The sequence below is a fragment of the Somniosus microcephalus genome, chromosome 23 (assembly GCF_052327205.1).
Source record: "Somniosus microcephalus isolate GS21.2 chromosome 23, FLI_Smic_1.0, whole genome shotgun sequence".
NCBI classification, from domain to species: domain Eukaryota; kingdom Metazoa; phylum Chordata; class Chondrichthyes; order Squaliformes; family Somniosidae; genus Somniosus; species Somniosus microcephalus.
The window spans coordinates 64,267,793-64,287,825 of NC_141009.1; the positions used below are offsets into that span (position 1 = coordinate 64,267,793).

The 20,033-nt window shown below is 53.3% G+C and overlaps 2 protein-coding genes across 2 annotated transcripts in view; one reads left to right on the forward strand and one right to left on the reverse strand.

The window, feature by feature from the left end:
* LOC147101912 (anaphase-promoting complex subunit 2-like) overlaps positions 1-5,355 on the reverse strand; it is a 51,636-nt gene extending 46,281 nt beyond the window's left edge. The window contains exon 1 of the mRNA XM_085965151.1: positions 5,213-5,355. Coding sequence (XP_085821277.1) covers positions 5,213-5,311 — 99 coding nt within the window. The 5' untranslated portion in view covers positions 5,312-5,355. The remainder of the gene's footprint in view (positions 1-5,212) is intronic.
* Positions 5,356-5,499: 144 nt separating this feature from the next.
* Positions 5,500-15,795, forward strand: ssna1 (Sjogren syndrome nuclear autoantigen 1). Its single transcript, XM_085965934.1, has 3 exons — positions 5,500-5,882; positions 10,038-10,237; positions 15,530-15,795. Exons 1-3 carry the CDS (start codon positions 5,669-5,671, stop codon positions 15,623-15,625), a joined length of 510 nt encoding a protein of 169 aa, XP_085822060.1. The 5' UTR covers positions 5,500-5,668; the 3' UTR covers positions 15,626-15,795.
* The last annotated feature ends 4,238 nt before the right edge of the window (positions 15,796-20,033 follow it).

The window sequence follows — 20,033 nt, forward strand, 5'->3', positions numbered from 1 at the left end:
TCGGCCCCGTCACACTCCCGCCCTCGCCCACCGTCACACTCCCGCCCTCGCCCACGTCACACTCCCGCCCTCGGCCACCCGTCACACTCCCGCCCTCACCCTCGGCCCCGTCACACTCCCGCCCTCGCCCTCCCGTCACACTCCCGCCCTCACCCTCGGCCCCGTCACACTCCCGCCCTCGCCCACGGCCCCGTCACACTCCCGCCCTCGCCCACGGCCCCGTCACACTCCCGCCCTCGCCCACCGTCACACTCCCGCCCTCGCCCACGGCCCCGTCACACTCCCGCCCTCGGCCACCCGTCACACTCCCGCCCTCACCCTCGGCCCCGTCACACTCCCGCCCTCGCCCTCGGCCCACCGTCACACTCCCGCCCTCACCCTCGGCCCCGTCACACTCCCGCCCTCGCCCTCGGCCCCGTCACACTCCCGCCCTCGCCCACGGCCCCGTCACACTCCCGCCCTCGCCCACCGTCACACTACCGCCCTCGCCCAGTCACACTCCCGCCCTCGGCCACCCGTCACACTCCCGCCCTCACCCTCGGCCCCGTCACACTCCCGCCCTCGGCCACCCGTCACACTCCCGCCCTCGCCCTCGGCCCCGTCACACTCCCGCCCTCGCCTTCGGCCCCGTCACACTCCCGCCCTCGGCCACCCGTCGCACTCCCGCCCTCGCCCTCGGCCCCGTCACACTCCCGCCCTCGCCCTCGTCACACTCCCGCCCTCGGCCACCCGTCGCACTCCCGCCCTCGCCCTCGGCCCCGTCGCACTCCCGCCCTCGCCCACGGCCCCGTCACACTCCCGCCCTCGCCCTCGGCCCCGTCACACTCCCGCCCTCGGCCACCCGTCACACTCCCGCCCTCGCCCTCGGCCACCCGTCACACTCCCGCCCTCGGCCACCCGTCGCACTCCCGCCCTCGCCCTCGGCCCCGTCACACTCCCGCCCTCGCCCTCGGCCCACCGTCACACTCCCGCCCTCGGCCACCCGTCGCACTCCCGCCCTCGCCCTCGGCCCCGTCACACTCCCGCCCTCGCCCTCGGCCCCGTCACACTCCCGCCCTCGCCCCACCGTCACACTCCCGCCCTCGCCCTCGTCACACTCCCGCCCTCGCCCACGGCCCCGTCGCACTCCCGCCCTCGCCCTCGGCCCACCGTCACACTCCCGCCCTCGCCCTCGTCACACTCCCGCCCTCGCCACACTCCCGCCCTCGCCCTCGGCCCCGTCACACTCCCGCCCTCGCCCTCGGCCCCGTCACACTCCCGCCCTCGCCCTCGCCCACTGTCACACTCCCGCCCTCGCCCTCGCCCTCGTCACACTCCCGCCCTCGCCCTCGCCCTCGTCACACTCCCGCCCTCGCCCTCGTCACACTCCCGCCCTCGCCCTCGCCCACTGTCACACTCCCGCCCTCGCCCCCGTCACACTCCCGCCCTCGCCCTCGCCCACCGTCACACTCCCGCCCTCGCCCTCGTCACACTCCCGCCCTCGCCCTCGGCCCCGTCACACTCCCGCCCTCGCCCTCGGCCACCCGTCGCACTCCCGCCCTCGGCCCACTGTCACACTCCCGCCCTCGCCCTCGTCACACTCCCGCCCTCGCCCTCGGCCCACTGTCACACTCCCGCCCTCGCCCTCGGCCCCGTCGCACTCCCGCCCTCGCCCTCGGCCATCCGTCACACTCCCGCCCTCGCCCTCGGCCCACCGTCACACTCCCGCCCTCGCCCTCGTCACACTCCCACCCTCGCCCACGGCCCACCGTCACACTCCCGCCCGCGCCCTCGGCCCCGTCACACTCCCGCCCTCGCCCTCGGCCCCGTCACACTCCCGCCCTCGCCCTCGTCACACTCCCGCCCTCGCCCTCGTCACACTCCCGCCCTCGCCCTCGGCCCACCGTCACACTCCCGCCCTCGCCCTCGGCCCACCGTCACACTCCCGCCCTCGCCCGCGCCCTCGTCACACTCCCGCCCTCGCCCCACCGTCACACTCCCGCCCTCGCCCACGGCCCACCGTCACACTCCCGCCCTCGCCCTCGGCCCCGTCACACTCCCGCCCTCGCCCTCGGCCCCGTCACACTCCCGCCCTCGCCCTCGCCCACTGTCACACTCCCGCCCTCGCCCTCGCCCTCGTCACACTCCCGCCCTCGCCCTCGCCCTCGTCACACTCCCGCCCTCGCCCTCGTCACACTCCCGCCCTCGCCCTCGCCCACTGTCACACTCCCGCCCTCGCCCCCGTCACACTCCCGCCCTCGCCCTCGCCCACCGTCACACTCCCGCCCTCGCCCTCGTCACACTCCCGCCCTCGCCCTCGGCCCCGTCACACTCCCGCCCTCGCCCTCGGCCACCCGTCGCACTCCCGCCCTCGGCCCACTGTCACACTCCCGCCCTCGCCCTCGTCACACTCCCACCCTCGCCCACGGCCCACCGTCACACTCCCGCCCGCGCCCTCGGCCCCGTCACACTCCCGCCCTCGCCCTCGGCCCCGTCACACTCCCGCCCTCGCCCTCGTCACACTCCCGCCCTCGCCCTCGTCACACTCCCGCCCTCGCCCTCGGCCCACCGTCACACTCCCGCCCTCGCCCTCGGCCCACCGTCACACTCCCGCCCTCGCCCGCGCCCTCGTCACACTCCCGCCCTCGCCCCACCGTCACACTCCCGCCCTCGCCCACGGCCCACCGTCACACTCCCGCCCTCGCCCTCGGCCCCGTCACACTCCCGCCCTCGCCCTACCATCACACTCCCGCCCTCGCCCTCGGCCCACCGTCACACTCCCGCCCTCGCCCTACCGTCACACTCCCGCCCTCGCCCTCGGCCCACCGTCACACTCCCGCCCTCGCCCTCGTCACACTCCCGCCCTCGCCCTCGGCCACCTGTCACACTCCCGCCCTCGCCCTCGTCACACTCCCGCCCTCGCCACACTCCCGCCCTCGGCCCCGTCACACTCCCGCCCTCGCCCGCGGCCCCGTCACACTCCCGCCCTCGCCCTCGTCACACTCCCGCCCTCGCCCGCGGCCCCGTCACACTCCCGCCCTCGCCCGCGGCCCCGTCACACTCCCGCCCTCGCCCACGGCCCCGTCACACTCCCGCCCTCGCCCTCGGCCCCGTCACACTCCCGCCCTCGCCCTCGTCACACTCCCGCCCTCGCCCTCGGCCCACCGTCACACTCCCGCCCTCGCCCTCGTCGCACTCCCGCCCTCGCCCTCGGCCCCGTCGCACTCCCGCCCTCGCCCTTGGCCCACCGTCACACTCCCGCCCTCGCCCTCGTCACACTCCCGCCCTCGCCCACGGCCCACCGTCACACTCCCGCCCTCGCCCACGGCCCCGTCACACTCCCGCCCTCGCCCACGGCCCCGTCACACTCCCGCCCTCGCCCCCGTCACACTCCCACCCTCGCCCTCGGCCCCGTCACACTCCCGCCCTCGCCCTCGTCACACTCCCACCCTCGCCCTCGGCCCACCGTCACACTCCCGCCCTCGCCCTCGGCCAACCGTCACACTCCCGCCCTCGCCCTCGTCACACTCCCGCCCTCGCCCTCGGCCACCCGTCACACTCCCGCCCTCGCCCGCGCCCTCGTCACACTCCCGCCCTCGCCCTCGGCCCACCGTCACACTCCCGCCCTCGCCCACGGCCCACCGTCACACTCCCGCCCTCGCCCTCGGCCCCGTCACACTCCCGCCCTCGCCCTCGGCCCACCGTCACACTCCCGCCCTCGCCCTCGGCCCACCGTCACACTCCCGCCCTCGCCCTACCGTCACACTCCCGCCTTCGCCCTCGGCCCACTGTCACACTCCCGCCCTCGCCCTCGTCACACTCCCGTCCTCGCCCTCGGCCACCTGTCACACTCCCGCCCTCGCCCTCGTCACACTCCCGCCCTCGCCCTCGTCACACTCCCGCCCTCGCCCTCGGCCCCGTCACACTCCCGCCCTCGCCCTCGGCCCCGTCACACTCCCGCCCTCGCCCGCGGCCCCGTCACACTCCCGCCCTCGCCCGCGGCCCCGTCACACTCCCGCCCTCGCCCCCGTCACACTCCCGCCCTCGCCCTCGTCACACTCCCGCCCTCGCCCGCGGCCCCGTCACACTCCCGCCCTCGCCCTCGGCCCCGTCACACTCCCGCCCTCGCCCTCGGCCCCGTCACACTCCCGCCCTCGGCCCCCCGTCACACTCCCACCCCCGGCCCCCCGTCACACTCCCACCCCCGGCCCCCCGTCACACTCCCACCCTCGGCCCCGTCACACTCCCACCCTCGGCCCCGTCACACTCCCACCCCCGGCGCCCCGTCACACTCCCACCCCCGTCACACTCCCACCCTCGGCCCCCCGTCACACTCCCACCCCCCCGTCACACCCCCACCCTCGGCCCCGTCACACCCCCACCCCCGGCCCCCCGTCACACCCCCACCCCCCCGTCACACCCCCGCCCTCGGCCCCCCGTCACACTCCCACCCCCGGCCCCCCGTCACACTCCCACCCCCGGCCCCCCGTCACACTCCCACCCTCGGCCCCGTCACACTCCCACCCTCGGCCCCGTCACACTCCCACCCCCGGCGCCCCGTCACACTCCCACCCCCGTCACACTCCCACCCTCGGCCCCCCGTCACACTCCCACCCCCGGCCCCCCGTCACCCCCCCACCCCCCCGTCACACCCCCACCCCCCCGTCACACCCCCACCCCCGGCCCCCCGTCACACCCCCACCCCCGGCCCCCCGTCACACCCCCACCCCCGGCCCCCCGTCACACCCCCACCCCCGGCCCCCCGTCACACCCCCACCCTCGGCCCCCCGTCACACTCCCACCCCCGGCCCCCCGTCACACCCCCACCCTCGGCCCCCCGTCATACCCCCACCCTCGGCCCCCCGTCATACCCCCACCCTCGGGCCCCATCGTCCCCTCACCTTCTGCCCATTATACGCTCCCCCTCCTCTCCTCTTCCCTGTCAGACCCACAGCTCCTTGCCCTCACACCATTCCACATCCCATCCCATCCACACAGTCCCCGTCCCCATGCCACCCGCACCATCTGTGCCCCCTCACCAATCCCACCGGTGCCCCCTTTCCCCATCTCACCCACCCTGGAGTCTCCCTCAGCCATTCGCCCCCTCCCCGCCCCCTCAGTCCATCCCTCCCCCGGGGATCCATCAGTCTCCCCCCGCCGCCATCCTTCCCCAAAGCTGACAGTTAAATGCTGGTTCCCAGTTGCCCCGGTGTGAGAGCGGCCCCCCGGTTACCAGTCCGAGTGCGGTGAGCGGGACCAGCCCGGCGCTCAGGCGGCTCCAGGCGGCCGACAGCCCGAGCTCGCGCCCCACCGCCTCTGCCACCGCCGCCATCGCGCTGTCCCGGGAGCCGCGCCTGCGCACAACACTCGGGCACGGCGAGCCAGACTGCGCCTGCGCACAACACTCGGACCCGGCGAGCCGGACTGCGCCTGCGTCAACTCTCGGGCCCGGCGAGCTGGACTGCGCCTGCCTTTAACTTTAAATGGCCGACTGGGAGATTTATTTCTGCGAGTTCTCACCCTGTCAGGCATTATTATCGTGATAGTTATAGTCAGTCTCGATTAAAGTCGAGGCAAGTAACCGGAAGAATCTCTCCCAGGATCGAGAACAAGAAAGACGCTGTTGCCATGACAGCACGCTGAAGCAACGAGGTTATGTCGCAGCCGCGCGCCCACCTGTCGCAGATTGATGACGAGCCAGCAGTTTGAGCGGGTTGTTGGTTACCTGGAGACTGGGCCCAGCGGCGGGGAGAGAGCCGCGAGAGACAGGGGCCGGAGAAGGGAAGCCGACCTCAGCAACGGGGAGGTCTCGGGACCGATCAGACCCGCAGCCGGGAGTGGGAGAGCCGCCATGACCCAGCAGGGAGCCGCGCTGCAGACCTACAACAACGAGCTGGTCAAATGTAAGGAGCCGCCCGGGCCTGTGGGGGGAGTGCGGGGCGGGGAGGCTCGGGGCGGAGGAGCGCGGGGGAATATTTGTGGGTACTGCATGGTGCCAGCTTGTAGATTGCCCTTTTAGAGATTAAGATCTAAATTCTATTTAAATTATTTATTTCTGGAACATTGATGAATAATTGGATAGTACTTTTCTCTAGCAGTTAAAATTATTCATAAATCAATCGATCAAAGCTCTGATAGTTTATCTATTCTTGGCCCCCTCCTACTTCTCATCTCCATGCTGTCCCTCAGCAACATAATTTGAAAACAGGATGTCAGGTTCTCAGTTCTTTAGAAGGGTTTCTACCCGAAATGTTGACTCTATTTCTCTCTCCACGGATGTTGCCTGGCCTGCTGAATTTTTCCAGCATTTTCTGTTATTTCGGATTTCCAGCATCCGCAGTATTTTGCTATCGTATTAGTGTCAGGTTCCACATGTCCGCTGACGACACCCAGCTCTACTTCACCACCATGGAGGCCATTTAGTCCCTCGAGCCTGTTCCGCCAGTCAATGAGATCATGGCTTATCTGCCTTTGGCCCATATCCTTCAATACCTTTAGTTAACAAAAATATATCAATCTCAGATTTAAAATTAGCAATTGATCTTGTATCAATTGCTGTTTGCAGAAGATAGTTCCAAACTCCTACCACCCTTTGTGTGTAGAAGTGTTTCTTAATTTCACTCCTGAAAGGTCTGGCTCTGATTTTTAGACTGTGCCCCCTAGTCCTAGACGCCCCAACCAGCGGAAAAGTTTATCTCCATCTACCCTATCTGTTCCCCCTTAATATCTTGAAAACTTCAATCAAATACCCCAGGGAATACAACCCTAGTTTGTGAAATCTCTCCTCGTAACTTAACCCTTGAAGTCCGGGTATCATTCTGGTAAACCTACGCTGCACTCCCTCCAAGGCCAATAGATCCTTCCTAAGGTGTGGTGCCCAGAACTGCTCACAGTGCTCCAGGTGTGGTCTAACCAGGGCCTTGTACAGCTGCAGCATAACTTCTACCCCCTTGTATTCTAGCCCTCCAGATATAAAGGCCAGCATTCCATGAGCCTTTTTGATTATTTTCTGTACCTGTTCATGACATTTTAATGGTCTATGTACTAAGTCTCTTTGGAGCTCCACTGTTTTTAGCCTTTCACCATTTAGAAGGTACCCTGTTCTATCCTTTTTAGGTCCAAAAAGGATGACCTCCCATTTGCCACAGTTTTGCCCATTCACTTAAACTATCAATATCTCTTAGTAATTTTATGCTTTCATTCGACACACATCCCACCCGATCCCCGTAACCCCTACACCAACACATATCCCACCCTATCCCCGTAACCCCACATATATTTAATCCCCCTAACACTAAGGGTCAATTTATCATAGCCAATCATCCTAACCCGCACATCTTTGGACTGTGGGAGGAAACCGGAGCACCCGGAGAAAACCCACGCAAACACGAGGAGAATGTGCAAACTCCACACAGACAGTCACCCGAGGCCGGATTCGAACCCGGGTCCCTGGCGCTGTGAGGCAACAGTGCTAACCACTATGCCACCGTGCTTTATCAAATTCCTTTTGAAGGCCCATATAAATAACATCCCTAGACATTCCCCTGTCCACTACTTTAGTCATCTCTCCAAAAAATTAAATCAGGTTCGTCAGGTATGACCTACCTTTTACAAATCCGTGCTGGCTCTCTGATCAGCTGAAAATTTTCAAGGTGATCAATCACACTACCCTTAATTACAGATTCTAGTAATTTTCCGACCACAGATGTTAGGCTAACTGGTCTATAACTCCCTGGTTTCCCCCTCTCGCCATTCTTAAGTAGTGGAGTGACAGGTGCAATTTTCCAATCTAAAGGGACGGTTCCTGAATCGAGAGAATTTTGGAAGGTTATAGTTAATGCATCTGCAATGGGCTCACCTGCTTCCTTTAAAACCCTGGGATGGAAACCATCTGGTCCTGGGGGTTTGTCACTTTTTAGTGCCATTATTTTCTTCATTACTGTTATTTTGCTTACGTTAATTTTGTTGAGTCCCTGTCCCTGATTCAGTATTAGTTTCCTTGGGATTTCCGACATGCTATCCTCTTCCTCTACTGTAAATACTGACGCAAAGTAATTATTCAACATGTCCGCCATTTCCTTATCATTGATAATCACCGTTATCAGTTTTCAAGGGGCCCACATTGCTCCTGACCACCTTCTTTTTCCTAATATAATTGTAAAAAGAATTTGTGTTGATTTTGATATCTCTTGACCCTTCCACTGCCTCTGATTTGTCACACTGCTTGTCCAACATCCAGTATTAGATGAGCAGAAATTTCTTCCAATTCAATATTGGGAAGATACTGTTTTTGTTCTCTGGCACAAACTGCATTCCTTGGCCGCCAATTCCATCCCTCTCCCTGGCCACTGTCTGCGATTGAACCAGACAGTTCACAACCTCGGCGTTCTATTTGACTCTGAGCTGAGCTTCCGACCCCATACCCTGTCCATCGCCAAGACTGCCTACTTCCACCTCCGTAACATCGCCCGACTCTGCCCCTGCCTCAGCTCGTCTGCAGTTGAAACCCCATGCATGCCTTTGATACCTCTAGACTTGACTCTCTTGGCCAGCCTTCCACCTTGCTCCCTCCATGAACTTGAGCTCGCCCAAAATTCTGCTGTCCGTATCCTAATTCACACCACATCCCGTTCACCCATCATCCCTGTGCTCGCTGATCTACATTGCCTGACCTCAATTTTAAAATTCTCATCCTTGTTTTCAAATCCCTCCATGACCTCACCCTCCATAACCTCCTACAGCCCCACAACCCTCCAAGATCTCTGCGCTCCTCCTATTCTGGCCTCTTGTGCATCCCAGATTTTCTTCGCTCCACCATTGGCGGCCGTACCTTTAGCTGCCTAGGCCCAAAGCTCTGGAATACCCTCCCTAAACCTCGCCGCTTCTCTACCTCCCTTTCCTCCTTTAAGACACTCCTTAAAACTTCCCTCTTTGACCAAGCTTTTGGTCACCTGTCCTGATATCTCGTTCTGTGGCTCATTGGTTTGATAGCGCTCCTGTGACTTGCGTAGAATGTTTTACTACATTGAAGGTGCTATATAAATGCAAGTTATTATGGGTGTGTTCTGAACATGAGCTTATATTGCAGCCAATATTTATTCTCTCTCGTCTATATTCTTAAATACTCTAAAGCAAAAAAAAGAATACAAATTGTGTGGCACGAGACAGTTTCAGTTGAAGTCACGTGATGTGACTGAAAGAAGATGGGTGCCTTTGTTCACAGGAGTCTGTTTCTGTGCCCAGCTGTCATGGGTGAGACTAGCAGCCAGTACCCTTCCTGTTACTGGTGTATGAACATACAAAATTGACGGGCAGGAAAAGACCAGTTGCTCCATCAGTCCATTAAGCCTGTCTCACACCATGGCTGGAGCATCATGACCAGACACGTCCTACAGCACCATCACCACCACTGCAGCCATGTAACCTCTTGGGAGAGGCAAAAAAAACAGAGAAATAACCCAGGGCCAATAAGGAGAAAAAATATTCTGGAAAATCCTCTCCAACCCACTCAGGCGATCAAAACCAGTGCAGGAGATTGCACGGACCAAGTATTATCTATAAAGACACTTGCCTTCTGTACAATGCAAATTCTGCCCCAGTCAAGAGCCTATCGAGCTCCCTCTTGACGTCCAACTTGAGAGATGGCAGATGAGGCTTTATTCGCGATCATCTAGGCCAGCCTTGCCTATTGCTTGTGCCTCCATTCAGTCTCACCAGCCCAGTTCTGTTTCACTCTGACTGATGATTACATGACAGCTTTAATTTGTTCTGGGAGTTGGCACGGGATTGACGGGCTGAATGGCCTTCCGTGCTGTAACCATTCTATGATTCGCACCAGCAGAATTTTCAACCCTAGAAAGATTAGAACTATAACTAAAATGGAGAACGGGTATAGCTTGTTTCCAGGAGGAGGCCATTCAGCCCCTCGAACTTGTTCCGCTACTCCAATTAGATCATGGCTGAACTGTACCTCGACTCCATTCCAGATCCCTTGATACTCTTACCCAAGGAGGGCTGTGTGTTTTATCTCCTGCTCTAACTACAGATTGTTACTCCAGGTATCGAGGATCTGTGTACAAAAAGAGAAGAGCTGAACCAACAAATCTTGCAGGAAGAGGAGGAGAAGAACAAGCTGCAGAATGATATCCGCATTTTAACAGAGAAACTTGCCAAGGTCAATGAGAGCCTGGCGCGCAAAATGGCAACCCGCAATGAATTTGACAGAACGATTGCAGAGACTGAAGCTGCTTATATGAAGGTAAGTGCAAAGCCCACAGCAGGGGATGTCCATTCGATTGTGCTTTCCCCGAGATTCATATAAACCATATGAAAAACAGTCAGTTTTGATTAAATCGTGTACAGGAAAATCATCAAGAATGCACAGGAAAAAATTGAAAAACATGCAGGAAAACCAAGCTTAGTGTTAATTTTTTTTTAATGCGAGTGTCTCAAAATCAGGTTTGCCGTGGATCCCTTCTCGATTCAGCAGCATCGTTCGCTCCCATAAGCACTCTGAGCATCTTACTTTAATGGGAGTGGACTTGCATTGCCCTGTATCCACTGTGTATCCTCGGGTCACACTTCTATGCTACAGCATCCCGGGTGATCGGGACCAGGGATTTTTTGTTTTCTTGTGTGCTCCAATCTCTCTGGCGATGGACCAAGCAAACACTCGGTGAGATGAGGCCTGATACAAATCGATTCACTGCTTTATTTCACAGAACAGCAGTTATGACCAGACTCTCTGAATTCACTCAGTACAACCTATCGTTGTGTAAATAAAATAAAGAACATGCCACGCTTCCCACATCAGTGGGTCACCTTACTTGAGACTTGAACAAAATAATTTCTGACTCTTCTCTCCTGCACTCTGGCTTTCTTGCAGCCTTCTGCTGCCTGACCTCCTCACAACGTTCGGTTTCATTAGACCCTCTGCGTGACTGTGTGTTTTATCTCTCACTATTCAAAGCTAGAAAGGGAAGGGACCAGCGCGTCCCCAGCAAACTGGGAGCGAGATGTTTAGCAATTACTGATGCAAGCTAAGAAATTGCTTGCTTACTTGCATTCGATATGAGGAAGCAACATCAAAGCTAGCTCATTACCACTGAAGTATCTGTCTTCTCACGCCCTCTTTTTTTTAACTTGGATGAATACACTATGCTTTAAAACACAATATTTAAAGTACATTTTTCCAGATTCATTCTGTGGGAAAGATGGTCAAAAGAAGACTGGCCTTTAGGGAAGTCCTGAGCCCCAGCACCATCTCATTTTCTTGTAATAGTGAGTGTGTGTCTGTTATATATTCCCTAACAATGTCACTGCCTGCTTTTGCTTTTTCCCAATTAGTAAAGACCTGGGATGAGAAAGCATCCCTTTTATTGCAGTACCAGGGCTGTCCCCCTCTCAAACAGATATACCGCTTTGGATATTGGTGAGGGAGATGGCTTATCAGAGGAAGGCGGCAGCAGCCAACTTCCTGGCACCGTGGGTGGTTCTGCTGCACAGGACGGGAGGAAGAAGAGTGGGAGAGCTATAGTGATCGGGAATTCTATTGTAAGGGGAATAGATAGGCGTTTCTGCGGCCACAAACAAGACTCCAGGCTGGTATGTTGCCTCCCTGGTGCAAGGGTCAAGGATGTCTCGGAGCGGCTACAGAGCATTTTGGAAGGGGAGGGTGAACCGCCAGTTGTCGTGGTGCATATAGGCACCAACGATATAGGTAAAAAACAGGATGAGATCCTAAAAGCTGAATATAGGGAGTTAGGAGGTAAATTAAAAAACAGGACCTCAAAGGTAGTAATCTCAGGATTGCTACCAGTGCCATGTGCTAGTCAGAGTAGAAATAGAAGGATATTTCAGATGAATACGTGGCTAGAGGAATGGTGCAAGGGGGAGGGATTCAAATTCCTGGGACATTGGAACCGGTTCTGGGGGAGGTGGGACCAATACAAAACGGACGGTTTGCACCTGGGCAGGACTGGGACCGATGTCCTAGGGGGAGTGTTTGCTGGTGCTGTGGGGGAGGGTTTAAACTAAGATGGCAGGGGGTTGGGAACTTGTGCAGGGAGACAGAGGAAAGGGAAACAATGATGGAAGCAAAAGACAGAAAGGAGAAAAGCAAAAGTGGTAATCAAGTGTTTAAATCAAACATGGCCACAGTAAATAATAATTCTAAAAGGTCTAAGTGTTAAAAAAACAAGCCTGAAGGCTGTGTGTCTTAATGCGAGGCGCATTCGTAATAAGATGGATGAATTAGCTGCGCAAATAGATGTAAACAGATATGATATGATTGGGATTACGGAAACCTGGCTTCAGGGTGACCAGGGCTGGGAACTCAACATCCAGGGGTATTCAATATTCAGGAAAGACAGGCAAAAAGGAAAAGGAGGTGGGGTAGCATTGCTGGTTAAAGAGGAGATTAACACAATTGTAAGGAAGGATATTAGCTCTGATGATGTAGAATCTGTATGGGTAGAGCTAAGAAATACCAAGGGACAGAAAATGTTAGTGGGAGTTGTATACAGACCCCCCAAACAGTAATGCGGAGGTTGGGGATGGCATTAAATGGGAAATTAGAGACGCGTGCAATAAGGGCACAGCAGTTATCATGGGTGACTTTAATCTACATATAGATTGGGCTAACCAAATTAGTAACAATACTGTGGAGGAGGAATTCCTGGAGTGTATACGGGATGGTTTCCTGGACCAATATGTTGAGGAACCAACTAGAGATCAGGCCATCTTAGACTGGGTATTGTGTAATGAGAAAGGAATAATTAGCAAGCTTGTTGTGCGAGTCCTCTTGGGGCGGAGCGATCATAATATGATAGAATTCTCCATTAAGATGGAGAGTGAAGTATTTGACTGAGACTAGGGTCCTGAATTTAAATAAAGGAAACTATGATGGTATGAGGCGTGAGTTGGGTAGGATTGATTGGGGAATGTTACTCAAAGGGTTGACGGTGGATAGGCAATGGCAAACATTTAACGATCGCATGGATGAACTACAGAATTTGTTCATTCCTGTTTGGCATAAAAATAAAACAAAAAAGGTGACTCAACTGTGGCTAACAAGGGAAATTAGGGATGACATAAGATCCAAGGAGAGGACATATAAATTGGCCAGAAAAAGCAGCAAACCTGAGGATTGGGAGCAGTTTAGGATTCAACAAAGGAGGACAAAGCGATTAATTAAGTGGGGGGAAATAGAGGTATGAGGGTAAGCTTGCAGGGAACATAAAAACTGACTAAAAGCTTCTATAGATATGTGAAGAGAAAAAGATTGGTGAAGTCAAGTGTAGGTCCCTTGCAGTCAGAATCAGGGGAATTTATAATGGGGAACAAAGAAATGGCAGACCAATTAAATATATATTTTGGTTCTGTCTTCACAAAGGAGGACACAAATAACCTCCCAGAGATGTTGGGGAACATAGGGTCTGATGAAAGGGAGGAACTGAATGAAATCAGTATTTGTAGGGAAATGGTGTTAGGGAAATTGACGGGATTGAAGGCCGATAAATCCCCAGGGCCTGATAATCTACATCCTAGGGTACTTAAGGAAGTGGCCCTAGAAATAGTAGATGCATTGCTGGTCATCTTCCAAAATTCTATAGACTCTGGAACAGTTCCCATGGATTGGAGGGTAGCTAATGTTACCCCACTATTCAAAAAAGGTAGAGAGAAAACGGGGAATTATAGACTGGTAAGCCTGACATCGGTAGTGGGGAAAATGCTAGAGTCCATTATAAAAGATGTAATAGCAGAACACTTGGAAAACAGTGACAGGATCGGACAAAGTCAACATGGATTTACAAAAGGTAAATCGTGCTTGACTAATTTACTGGAATGTTTTGAGGATGTAACTGGTAAAATAGATAAGGGAGAACCGGTGGATGTGATGTATTTGGACTTTCAGAAGGCTTTCGATAAGGTCCCGCATAAGAGATTAGCGTGTAAAGTTAAGGCACATGGGATTGGGGGCAAGGTACTGACTTGGATAGAGAACTGGTTGGTAGACAGGAAGCAAAGAGTTGGAATAAACGGGTCTTTTTCCAAGTAGCAGGCAGTGACTAATGGGGTACCGCAGGGATCGGTCCTAGGACCCCAGCTATTCACAATATATATTAATGATCTAGATGAAGGAACTAGATGTAATATCTCCCAAGTTTGCAGACGACACAAAGCTGGGTGGGTGTGTGTGCTGTGAGGAGGATGCTGAGAAACTCCAGTATGATTTGGACAGGTTGGGTGATATGGCAGATGCAGTATAATGTGGATAAATGCGAGGTTATCCACTTTGGTGTCAAAAACAGGAAGGCAGATTATTATCTGAACGGCAATAGATTGGGAAAAGGGGAAGTGTAACGAGACCTGGGTGTCCTTGTGCACCAGTCGCTGAAGGTAAGCATGCAGGTGCAGCAGGCGGTTAAGAAGGCAAATGGTATGTTGGCCTTCGTAGCGAGAGGGTTCGAGTACAGGAACAAGGATGTCTTGCTGCAGTTGTACAGGGCCTTGGTGAGACCACACCTTGAGTAGTGTGTGCAGTTTTGGTCGCCTTATCTGAGGAAGGATGTTCTTGCCATGGAAGGAGTGCAGCGAAGATTCACCAGACTGATACCTGGGATGGCAGGAATGACGTATGAGGAGAGATTGGGTCGATTGGGCTTGTACTCGCTGGAGTTTAGAAGAATGAGAGGGGATCTCATTGAAACTTATAAAATTCTAACAGGACTAGATACAGGAAGGATGTTCCTGATGGCCGGTGAGTCCAGAACCAGGGGTAAGCCATTTAGGACTGAGATGAGGAGGAATTTCTTCACCCAGAGAGTGGTGAACCTGTGGAATTCTCTACCACAGAAGGCAGTTGAGGCCAATTCATTAAATATATTCAAGAAGGAGTTAGATATATTTCTTGGGGCTAAAGGGATCAAGGGATATGGGGAGAAGGCAGGGACAGGGTACTGAACTTGGATCTCATTGAATGGCGGAGCAGGCTCGAGGGGCCGAATGGCCGACTCCTGCTCCTATCTTCTATGTTTCTATGTGCACTGATCAGAAATTAGCATTGAATTTTACAAACAATTTGGATCAACCTGATGTGTCTCCCTGGTAATGCAGTTCTTGACACAAAAGTAACATGTGAGTCCTCCCAAATGCAGCAGACAGTAAATTAGGTTGTAGCCACCCATGGCTGTGACCTTTGAGTTAGATCATGGTAGCAGAATTGCGCTGTATTCCAAATGTGGATTGGTGACCTGCAGATTTGGAATGCAGTACCTACAGAGCTTTGGGCACAAGTGTCTGTGGAGAGGAAAGGTCCTTTTGACATTGTCCTATCTGCCGTCCGTTGTTGCCTTGATTTATCTTCACCTATAAGTCAAATGCCCCTAACAAAATTCAGTCATCTACACATTGTCCCCACTGAGTTCAGAGGAAGAGGCTCATTGCCTAATTAACTCTTCCTTCCACAAACCTACAATTTCTCCTCCTCCTCCTTCCATTGCAGCAGTTAAATGCACTAATGGTGTGCGGTATCCTTCTGTCTGTACAGATCCTGGAAAGCTCCCAGACGCTGCTGACTGTGCTGAAACGGGAAGCAGGAACCCTGAATCAAGTCAACGAGAACAGAGACGACAAGGACTCCTGATTTTCGGCAGTCGGCTTCAATCGTAACAGTGAGAAACTTAGTCAACAAATGCCTAATACTGGATCACTGTTAAACGATTTCAAATAACACCGCTATCGGATTGATGGCTACTTTAAAAAAAAACTCACGTTTGTAGTTCAGTTTTATAATAAAATGTATAGATATGGAAAGCTTGGGTTGTTTATATGTAATATTACGAGAGGGTGACTGATAAACCTGCCTGCACTGGACTGAAGTTTGCTTGCCTTGTACAATAGGAGAAAGGGCACTGCCCCCCCCCCCCCCCGACCCCTCTGGAAACACATGTCTTAATGGCTGAGCGAGCTTGACTTACACAATCAGCTCGGCCCTGAAGGTAGATGCTGTATTTAGAAGCAAGAACTGTGCTGGGAGGAGGAACTGCTGATGTTCCAGTAGACCTGGTCTGTTCACTGGTAATTTGTGCTGGGAAGGTATTCATGCAGTCGAGCAAAAATTGCTAAATAATTTTTGGTCAGGCAGTATCTGTGGAGAGAACAGATAAGTTCACATTTAGGGTGTGGATCCTTTGTTAAAACGAGAAGATATTGTCGACAGAACAAAGCGAAGTGAAAACACACACACACTGATAGAGGAAAAGAAAAACCGGTTAACACCAAGGACTCCGATCACCTTGCCAGCGCAGTGTTCTGATATGGTGTCGACCTGCTTTTTTTCTCCTATTTGCTCTGGTTAGACATCTTCAATGCAATCAAAGACCAAGTTGACACTAGAGGTAGCTACAGACGAGCGGAACATAGGAAGAAGATGAGATGAAGATGTGGAAACGAGGAAGTTATTTTAGTGAATGCATTCAATCAATGAAATATAAATTGGGAAATCCAAGCCATTTAGAGTTCGAGTTGGTAACTAATGCACAACTGCTTCTTGACTCTATGCTTAAAGAAAGCCACAGGAGGCAGTGCCAATCTTCGACTGGTATTTGTAAGTGACCCAGACAATGTACAAAGACAAATGGAAGTTGTCGCTCCCCTGGGGGACTGCAACCACAGTGATCAAGTTTAACATGGCTGGGGAGCCAGAAATACTGATGAGCAGGGGCCAGATATATAACTGTAAAAGGACCAATTTCAGTGAAATGAGACAATAGCTTAAACACATTTATTTGAAGGGGGACTTCTGTAGAGGAGTGCCTTCTAAAGGTATTATACTGAATGTGCAAGAGAAATACATAGCCAAGACCAGCAAGTATAGACCAAATAAATGGATAAAGAAACTAACCACCCTTAAATATACTGTAGGGGAATGGATATAGGAGCTGGCAGAAACATGTCTGGGGTACAGGAGTGTAGTAATTATATTAGTAATCCAGAGGTCTGGACTAATAATCCACAGAACGTGAGTTCAAATACCTCGATGGCAGTTTAAGAATTTGAATTCAGTTTAATAAATCTGGAACTAAAAAGCTGGTATCAGTAAAAGTGACCATGAAGCTGTCACATTGTCGGATAAAGCCAACTGGTTCACTAATGTTCTTAAGGGAAGGAAACCTTTCCTCCTTACCCGGTCTGGCCTATATATGACTCCAGTCCCACACTAATGAGGTTGATTCTTAACGGCCCTCTGAAGTGGCACAGCAATTCCCTCAGTTGTATCAAACCGTACAGGGCGACTAGGAATGGGCGATAAATGCCGGCCTTGCCAGTGACAGCCACATGAACGAATAAAACATTTTTTTAAATAGTGAGCGGAAGAGCAAAGAGAGGCCAAGAAAAAAATAGCATAGCTGCAGGTGGAAAAAGTAAATTCTTTCAGTACTACAGTAACAAAAGAACAGGGGGACCCATGAAAGATGCAAATGGGACTGAAACTGAGGATAAACACAAGATAAAATTTTGAACAAAAAATTCAGGGATGAGGTGAGAAATGTGCCCTATTGATAATTTTGCTTAGTTTACTGATGTTGATATAAATGAGATGGAAGTCCTGGGCAGGTCAAAAGGGCTGAAAACAAATCTATCCCCAGGGTTATATAGTATTGCAAAATACTAAGCGAGACAGAATGAGATTTGTGAGGCATTGATCATCATGATGAACCACTGGGGAGGTACCAATAGACTGGAAACCAGTTAAATTCATGCCCGTTTTCATAGACACTGACAAACCGGACACAAGCAACGACAGACCTATTGCCCTTACTGGATGATCTGCGCAATAATAACCCAGTAACCAGCAGTCTGAATGAGATGCCACAGACCATGTGGTCCTGATGCAGGTACGATGGCTGTGTTCCACGCTCCTTATGGAATGGGGTGATCAGAACATCCTTCCAGTTCGACAACTACTGCTTACTTTTACAGTGCACCGCCGAGCTTTAGGTGGCAGGCCTCCTCATTCTGTGGCACGTGTCCTTAATGAACGAGGGTATCCAGAACTGGTTCAAAGAGGGTCCTAGTCTGAGGTCCTGGGGCATAAGTATCTACATATATTGCACTGTAAACATCTCATCCTGAGGGATGATGAGTAAAGGTTCATCCCTATTACAGAAGGGCCTTGAATTTACTTCTGCAGCACGCTAGCTATAATAGGCAACTTTATGATGGAAGGTCCATCAGCAACTACCAATGCCCACTCTGAAAGTAACACAGCAGACCTGGCAGGTAACTGCTGGCAGTGGGGAAAGTCAAGCCCATCACGGAGCCCTGTTTCTCCATTATCAAGGCCCCCTTTAAATTGATCAACCAGTCTGCAATAAAGGTGTTCTGCTTTTTCACCCATCTGGTCAAGAGCACACGCCAGCAGCTGACCAGCACATTGACCTGCCATTGTTATTGCACCGATCAAGGCCAAGAGCTGTGATGATGGCTCGCCTGACATTATCCCACCCAATTTAGCATTAGCCATCGCCTCTAGCTTCTGTATTTTGTCTGTATCCCTGCAACGATGCTAGTCAGTGGGCAAATACACAACTGCTATAATCGTCTTCCCTTCTGCCAACGACCAGGCACGGATTATTCTGGTACTCCTGGTCTCTCGGATCAGACCGCTGCACTATTTTCATTTTATTCTCCAAGAGTACCAGCTGCCTGGTGAGGTCTTATTCCAGAGACGACATGAAGTTTGGACACCCGAGTCAGCCCATCAGATTTCCTGTGCACTTATAAGAGTGAAAAACATTCCGCACTGTCAGTTACAAGATACTGGGGAGTGTTCCTCCTCCTTTGTGGTACAGAGATTTACTGGCAGATCTCCAGTGGTATCACAAACAGTAATTCTTAATACGTTGTTTTATAAGGACAGAAGAGTTATACCATGTAACGAATTGTATTATTCTGCTGTTAAGGCATAACTTTAAGGCCACAGAATCAACTTAAGTAAAGACCCTCGGATTATTCAGAGTTTTAATTATTCAGTCTGGGAACTCTGCAAATTGTCGTGGGCTCATCAGTTTCTGGCTCCACTTAACACAGCATTTTAAGATTCTAGAAGAGTGTAATGTTTAGTGGTATTTGCATATGCCGATGTGTCATCTGTCTATAGTAAAAATCTTACATGTGCACACTCCCTGTCGCTATTTATAAATATGGATGTAGGAACTTTTGTAAAGTAAACTTCCTACATCCACACTTATAATGTAAACTGCCGATCAAAAACTTGTCATACTGTAATTATGCCCTCCCACAAGTAGATGTGCTGCAGCAGCAGCACCACTGGCAGGAGGGTGGAATTACAGCGTGACAAGATTACATGGGAATTTATAACAGAAACATAGGGAGCGATGTACAACTTTAAAAGGGTGACTGAATTCTGTCTGGTCCAATTATCCCCCACACTTGGTTTTCACTCACCATGAGCAGAGCCACAGGAAATCGTCTAATATATAAAAAGTTTTGTGTAGGTGCACATTTCTTATTCCAAAAAGTTAACTCCCTGTTGTCGGGATTTTTGAGTAATACTTTTATGTCATCAGTTATAATGGCAATTCCCCATCTACCCCTGTAACCAATGCACTGTCACGATTCAGGCCTCTACCCAGTTGGTGGTGATGTGGCAGATCCTTGTTCATTTCAAACTAACTTGGGTTTCAGGACCACACCTTTGAATCCCCATCTCCTGCAACCGGTTAATTCTCAATTTTGGAATAATTTCTTGAACTTTGTGAGACTGATTTTTAACATATCTACATTTGTCTCTTTCAACTTTCCACCACTGTCTTCCCCCCCCCTTCCCTTCTCATTTTTAGCTGCACATCTAATCTTCACCCAGGCCCCTTGCACCTGGGCAATGCCACAGCGGGTCCACAAGTTTTTTTTATTTGTTCCTGGGATGTGGGTGTTGCTGGCAAAGCCAGCATTTATTGCCCATCCCTAATTGGCCTGGAGAAGATGGTGATGAGCTGCCTTCTTGAACTGTTGCAGTCCTTATGGTG

Bases quoted from the DNA above. Each gene is read 5' to 3' on its own strand.
- ssna1 (XM_085965934.1), top strand. From the start codon at position 5,669: ATGACGAGCCAGCAGTTTGAGCGGGTTGTTGGTTACCTGGAGACTGGG. The intron at 5,883-10,037 runs GTAAGGAGCCGC...TTGTTACTCCAG, and splicing joins CAACAACGAGCTGGTCAAAT to GTATCGAGGATCTGTGTACA. The intron at 10,238-15,529 runs GTAAGTGCAAAG...CTGTCTGTACAG, and splicing joins CTGAAGCTGCTTATATGAAG to ATCCTGGAAAGCTCCCAGAC.